The sequence below is a fragment of the Micromesistius poutassou genome (assembly GCF_964030765.1).
Source record: "Micromesistius poutassou genome assembly, chromosome: 8".
NCBI classification, from domain to species: domain Eukaryota; kingdom Metazoa; phylum Chordata; class Actinopteri; order Gadiformes; family Gadidae; genus Micromesistius; species Micromesistius poutassou.
The window spans coordinates 15,849,355-15,856,773 of record NC_140278.1 but is presented as its reverse complement, the minus strand read 5'-3'; the positions used below and the strand labels follow the sequence as shown (position 1 = coordinate 15,856,773).

At 45.4% G+C, this 7,419-nt stretch overlaps 1 protein-coding gene across 2 annotated transcripts in view; it reads left to right on the top strand.

The window, feature by feature from the left end:
* Positions 1-1,889: 1,889 nt before the first annotated feature.
* Positions 1,890-7,419, top strand: part of syngap1b (synaptic Ras GTPase activating protein 1b) — a gene marked incomplete at its 5' end in the record, with an annotated part of 107,730 nt that continues 102,200 nt past the window's right edge. For both annotated transcript variants that reach the window (XM_084471757.1, XM_084471756.1), the window contains one exon: positions 1,890-1,911. In XM_084471757.1, the coding sequence (XP_084327883.1) occupies positions 1,890-1,911 (22 nt within the window). The remainder of the gene's footprint in view (positions 1,912-7,419) is intronic.

The following is a 7,419-nucleotide window of genomic DNA, read 5'->3' as shown; positions in this document are numbered from 1 at the left end:
TAGGATTATGTTTTGAAAGTTGATTTTTTTTTAACAGTTTATTAGAGTGATCAATTCAATTTGTATGTTTCCCTTAATACAACAAGCCCAAAGTATTTTTTTCTATAGTTCAGGTTACAACAAACAATTAAACACTTTGTTTCATGATGATTCTTAACTGTCAGGTGTTTTGTTTTCCAAACCCCCAAAGTCTTCTAAATTTGAACACAAAACCATGGATACACTCTGGATGGGCAAGGATGTCGCTAAAGCTTCCTATAAGATGCTGATGAATGTATTGGTGTGTTTTCTATGGTATGTTTATTCCCGTCAAGTGCTTGTTGGGTCATATAGTTAGACGGAAGTCGAGCAGAATATCTTAAACAGATGTATACAAGGAAAACAACTGTATAAATTCAGGCCTAAATCTTATGGAGACCTAGCCTTGTTCTTATTTGTAGTCAAGTCCAAGTTAATTTATTTTGGACAACCAATGTTTGTACATGTATACCCTGCGATGATACTAATGTGTAACCTTGAAAATAAAAGTTTCACCTCACCTTTTGACAAAATGTCCGGACGATTTTTGTTTTTAAAATAAATGTTTTTGCAGCTTTTGTTTTTAATTTACAGTATATTGCAGTCCGTATGTGTGTGGGTTTATCCAAATACTTGTCAGCAATGTTCATTCATTAAACAACCATCATCAACTATTATTCACAGATTAAGAATAGGTGGTTGGCAGACATTTCAACATTTTAGTTTTTTAACTCAATCAGCAGAAACTACATGACTGCTGTGCTTTCCGCTTGATGATCAATTTGAACTCCTGGAATGCAGTGGACGCTCGAGACCGCTAGATGGTACCCACATCTCGCGATTGTAGCAAACTTCTGCCATCAGGGCCAGGCTACTGTAAGCCAACTGTAAAAGCACACAACGCCATTTTGGTTCCATTGATACCAAATGAAGCGTGCGGTTGCCCAATATGGTCATGTGCTGTAAATACTACTATTGGTGTTTCATTTACTAACATTATTTTATTATTTAGAAGACAGAAGTCATTGCCCACGTGCCATTTTGCCTATAGTGCGTCATTTTTTAGTTGCAGGGGAAGTTTGGAAAAGCCATCTTCAATGGATCTGTAATCAAATGTTCATTCAAGCCCCTCATTATTTTTTACAATACAAAAAGCAGAATAGCGACACTGAATATGCAACCTCGAACAGCGTGCTTGCCAAAACTTACATCACAGAACTAATTGTGCAAAGTGACAAGTCACATTCAGCTAGCCATAAAGCCTATGCCTACTGTAGTTTGCGGCGGGTGTTCTGTGTGCGTGATTATGCGTTTGCGCGCGCACTATTGTGCATTCACTGCACGTTCGTGAGTAAAGTGGAAAAGACGCCAATGTAGCCGGAAGCGGCTGCAGTCAATTTACTCTCGCTGCATTACCCCTTTCCAAGCGACGATAGTGCGTAAAATACATCGGCTTTAACATAGGTTAGAGATATTGAGAAGTGAGCACGCGGACGCTGTCAGCCACCCACCCCCTACGCGCGCTCTCTCTCTCCCTCTCCCTCTCCCTCTCCCTCTCTCTCTCTCTCTCTCACCCTCTCTCTCATTCACTCTCGCGTTTCACCCTCACACCTTAATAACAGCGCGTGCAACAACAACACACATACACACAACCCCTCATTCTGCATCTAATATTCGAGGCACGAGGACATCTAAAATGTGTGTAAGCGAGCGCGGAACGATGCCTATTTTTACGTAGTACGGAATACTGGCCTCGCCGTGAGCTTCGTCAGTGAAAAGCTTCTCTCTATTTTACTGACTCGTGTCGTCTTGCCTCTGGAGTGCCGCGAGACAGCTGAGACGCAGAAGAACACGTTCAATGCCGTTGGAACATGTCCTATGTTCCCTTCCAAGGTAAGCCCTTATAACGGGATACGTGATTTTTTTCTTCTCCTCAATCCATTTCTTCCCTGTCGTCCCCCTCTAAATCTCTCTCCTCTCTGCCTCTCTATCGTTCTCTCCCTATTTCCCTCACGCGTTCTCCCTGTCTCTCTCACTCTGTCTCCTTTTTTTTTATCTCGTCATCTACATCAATCTACTTGTCGCTAATACGTTATTACACAGCAAGAGGTGTACTTGAACGCGCCATAGCCGACAGGTGTATTGAGCGAGAGGCGAAGTCGCTATCGGATAAAAAAAAACCCGCCACTTCCCTCGAATCAGATAGTACGCGCGCGCGCGCGTGCGTGTGTGTATGTGTGTGTGAGAGAGATAGTGTTGTAGAGAGCAGTGCATGCGGCAATTATAGTATTGTGATAAGGTATGCACTCGAGCCCTGCTGCTGTTGCACGGGTTAATCAGCTACTCACGGCTTTCCTTGGTGACGAATCTGTAAACCCACCGATCTTTAACGCATGTGAAATGCTGCAGCCGGGGGTGATATAGCCGACATTGTAGGCTACTTATTCAACGCAAAAACTTTGCACCCCCCTCCCTGCCTCCTGGAAATTGTAGCGCCTGCAGGTTAGGCCTATATTTAAATCAATCCATTCTCCAACTGCAGTGTTGTTGTTTTTTTACTTGTAATGTTTTTTTCCTCGACAATAAGCCAATATCTCGCGATTATGTGTGGGCGAGAGGCGGTTTACCGTACGTTCAAGGAAGATTCCATTAGTATCATGGCAGCGCAACTGTGACTAATGCTATAGGCCTATGTGCTGCAGTGAGCAGCCTCCCCATCCAGCAGTCGAAGCGCTCGATGTATGAGTGTCTCTAATTGGGGGGCCCCGGGTCTCTAAACAGACGTCGTGAAATGTGAGGTGGAACGCCCACTCGAAAGTTTCGGAGGAACCTTCAAGGATTTTGGTGGTAGTCTGTGTGAGAACCTGCAAGGAGGGCTGCATAGTGCATACCTGCTGTGTGTGTGTGTGTGTGTGTGTGTGTGTGTGTGTGTGTGTGTGTGTGTGTGTGTGTGTGTGTGTGTGTGTGTGTGTGTGTGTGTGTGTGTGTGTGTGTGTGTGTGTGTGTGTGAGAGTGATAGAAAGGCAGAGAGAGGGAGTGATAACGGGACTGATTTAATACCAAGCGGTGACAAACACACAGACCTGGGTGCGCTGAGCACGGGAGTCGATTGCATAATGTTGGAGAGGTGCTCAGAGACCCACTGGAAGAATCACAACCTGCTCAGTATAACGCCCCCCTAAAACCTGACAGCCAGGAGAATACACTGCATTACTCTCTATGTATCCTACTTCATGCATCTTCTTAAAGGGAAATCAAACCCTACAACTACTTATTTTAGATGAAAAGTGATGCAGTTGCCTCAATATAGATTTGGATTGATCCTGGTCAAAATCTCAATTTAAATGCTCAAGTTTTAAAAACGTATAGGATAGGACTCAAAATACCCTCTGCTATTAGGTTAAACTAATGCTATTAATTTCATTGTTATTGGCAGTTTTCTGGGGCAAATGTTGATAGTGGTCTAGGACTACAGCTCAAAGATGTGGTTTTACCCTTCCCTTCAGGGAATTAAGGAATGTATGTATTGTGTATCGGCAATAGCATTAGTGGTCCTGAGTTGGATTTAGAGCCGATGTGAACCACTGTCACTGGCTATACCGTCTTGGCTGTGGTGGAAGGATTTGAGGGTTGGTTGTGGTGGGAATGTATTGAGGATAATGATATATTGGTGCTTTCATTCAGTTGAGACACTGGTCAAGTGATAATGACAATGCCATAAAGAGATTGCCCAGATATTTGTGAATGACCTGTTGAAGATGTTTTATTATTTTGAGTATTTGTAGTGCAACACGGCTACTGTTCTAGACTAGGGACTACAGATGTGAATCAGCTTAAAGCTATAATCTGGTACGGTGCATCAAACGGTAACAATTCGTTTTGAAACTGTACGTGGTCCATTTTAATTAAAATAAATAAATTGACTGGAATACTGTACTGGACTGGAATATACTGCAGGACTCCTGGACTGGAATGGAGTCGACTGAGTGGGCTGTGTGATTGGCTCAGGGTCTCTCCTAGGTGTCTCTCAACAGGTGTAATGTGTGATGCCAATTTATTGAACCACGATGCTGGGACAAGGATTTTACCCGGCTTACATTCACCAGTAACGCTCAGCTTTTGCTGCTAATGTCTAGCTTACGTCACTAAAGCATAGCTTCTGTCGCCGCACATCGTTTTTGCCGCTAAACATATATTTCACTGCTACAGGTAGCTTATGCCCGTTTGCCCCCATATTCAGTTTTCGCCACTGACAGTTAGCATTCACTGCTAGCATGTAGCTTTCCTTGCTATGCTCCCATCCTGTGTCGATATACATTTGCAGCTCCATGGTTACTGGGAACAGAATTACGTAACACTTGTTATATATATTTTATTTATTGTTACCACAGTGACGCAACAGTGTCAGCTGAGGCTCATGCATGTTGAGAAGGTTGGATATTAGCGTGACATTGATTTGGGATGAGATACGCACACACACACACACGCGCACACACACATATACACGTACAAACGCTTCCAGTTGTAGATGTAGCCTCGGAGCCCACATGGATGCTACGCTAAGCTAATACTCTACGCTAAGCTCATGCACTCTGCAAAGCTAATTCACTACGCTAAGCTAATGCACTCTGCTAAGCCATTTGCAGTCATGCCAAGAGCCCTCCCTCACATGGGCCAGCAGTTAGTGGGAGGCAGGCAGCAGAAGAGATGGGCCTTCCAATCTTGGCTTGGTTCCTCTCTTTCTCTCTCGCTCTCGCTCTCTTACTCTTTCTCTCTCTCGCTCTCTCACTCTCTCTCTTGCTTTCTCACTCTCTCTCTCTCTCTCCTTCACTCTTACTCTCTGACTCTCACTCTCACTCTCTCTCGCTCTCGCACTGTCACTGTTTCTCTGCAGCTCATACATTCCTGCAGTCTCTCTATCGCTTACATTCTTTCTTTTTCTCTCTTTCTCTGCTCCTCTCTGTCTTTTCATCTTTGTCGTCTGTTGTGTTCAAGTCAATCCTTATCTCTGCATGTGCATCCAGGTTCATGCACACTCATTGGACACTGAAGCACACATACACACACACGCACACAACGGACACACAAAAATTGCTAACAATCTCAACATGCAAATATGCAAATGCACACATACACGCAAACAACATCAAAGCTACACAAATGCACTCTCCTCATAACAATCTCACACATATGCATACACACAAGCAACCATGCATACACAGAAACATCCACACAAACCTGCCCCCTCACTTAAATTTTCTCTCCCACACCTCTCTACAGCTCCACCCCCCCTTCTCTCTCTCTCCAGCTCCACCATCCTAGCATCTCTCTCTACACCTCCACCCCTGCACTCCTCATCCTCCCATGCTGCCTTGGCTGCATGGGAGGAGGAGGGCAGATGGACCGAGAGGAAGTCACCAGCCAGACAGCTTGTTCCCTCCCCTCCCCACTCCTCTCCTCCCTGCCCGGCTCCTCTTCTCCCTGCCCTGCTCCTCTTCTCTCCTCCCTGCCCTGCTCCTCTTTTCCATGCCCTACTCCTCTCCTCCTTGCCCTGCTCCTCTCCTCCGTGCCCTGCTCCTCTCCTCCCTGCCCTGCTCCTCTTCTCCATGCCCTACTCCTCTCCTCCCTGCTCCTCTCTTCCCTGCCCTGCTCCTCTCCTCCACTCTCTTCACCATTCCTCCTCTGGTCCCAACTCCTCCCCACTTCTCTCCTCTGTCCACTTGTACGGCACCTTCATACAGAGGTTCTGTCATGCTTGACCACACTTAAAGTGACAGTACACGCCCCCACTGAGTCTCTGCAGCAGCCTTCCCCCCACCTCCACCTCCCCTTGCGTTTCCTCCTCTTGTCACTCTCTCCACATTCTTCTCTCTCTCTCTCTCTCTCTTTCTCACTCTTCCCAGTTTCCCCGTCTTCTCCGTCTCTCTCTCTCTCTCTCTCTCTCTCTCTCTCTCTCTCTCTTTCTCTCTCTCTCTCTCTCTCTCTCTCTCTCTCTCTCTCTGTGACATAAGGGTCTGTCTTACACCCCTCCACTGCGGAGGCTGTGCCAGAACCCATCATCTGTTGGGCTATTACTGTACTGAGATCTCTCTGGCCCTGTGTGCAAGCTAGTTCCTCCGTCAAGAGAGAGAGCGAGAGAGAGAGCGAGAGAGAGAGAGAGAGAGACATTGGGAGAGAGATTTCATTCATTCTCCAGGGGGTAGTTCATAGTATTTTTTTCTCATCATGGCAAATTAGTTGCAAAATTGGACATTGAATTAACAGGATTTCTGAAAAGTGATCTGAACTATAGAAACCCTTCTGATCTTGAGATAGATCTGAAGTGATCTTGCAGTTTCCCACATCACAGTGAATGAGATTTCCACTTGAGCAATATCTATGAATAAGCGATATGCTAATGCGAAGTATGAATTATTACTCATTACGTTGAGCGTTAGCGACTTCAGGTGCCAACATCATGTCCCTGCTTTTCCCCGATTTGTGGGGGGAAAATTAATGCATTGATGGTGTTGTAGTGTCATTGAAGCCATGTGGCGAAGCAGTTCAAGCCATTCAAAGTTCAACCAGCTCTTATATACAAACTATTTACATATGGTTAGCATAAGTAACCCTTAACCCTTACATGCTGGAATCGAATAAATATGCATAGAAGTGGTATATGTGTGTGTGTGTGTGTGTGTGTGTGTGTGTGCTTGTGTGTGTTTGTGTGTGTGTATCCGTGTGTGTTTGTGTGGCACTCGGTTGGTACATGTATTATTATGCAGTGTGCTTAGCAGGGACTTCCAGGTGCCTGCGGTCTCGCAGGTCGTCTTGGCAGCGGTTGACCCCTGACGTCAACACTGAACTATAGGTCCAACTGACAAGAGTGGAGATAACTGCCGTTAAACAGGTGGAATAAATACTCTAAGTAGAGATATACCTGCAAAGGGTGACTCTTGTGCTCAGATATTGTGTCTGTTACATCACTGCTGCTTCAAATACCACCAACAACTAATAGCACTGCAATGATCACAGGAGATGTTAAGTGGCAGCTGAGAAAGATCAGGAGCTGTGCTATTAGCTCCGGAGTGATAGCTAGCTGTCCCACCAGGCAGGTCAGTGTGTACTCTCTCTACCTCTGTTTTAAGAGAGCCAGTGGGCAAGGAAGGAGCTATGATGTGTGGAGCATGAAATATGCCTAGCTGGTGTTGTTCCCATGTCCGATAGTGTAGCATAGTGTCGGGGTTGGGTTAGTTTGACTCCCAGGTGATAGGTCCTGGGTTCCAAACCAAATCTGAACAGTCTTAACTGTGGGCATTCTTGAGCATGATGCCCCACCTACTGTTTAATGACATGAATATTTATACAATGCTAAATAGAGATGCTCCGATTGATCTAACGCCGATCATGATCGGCCGATAT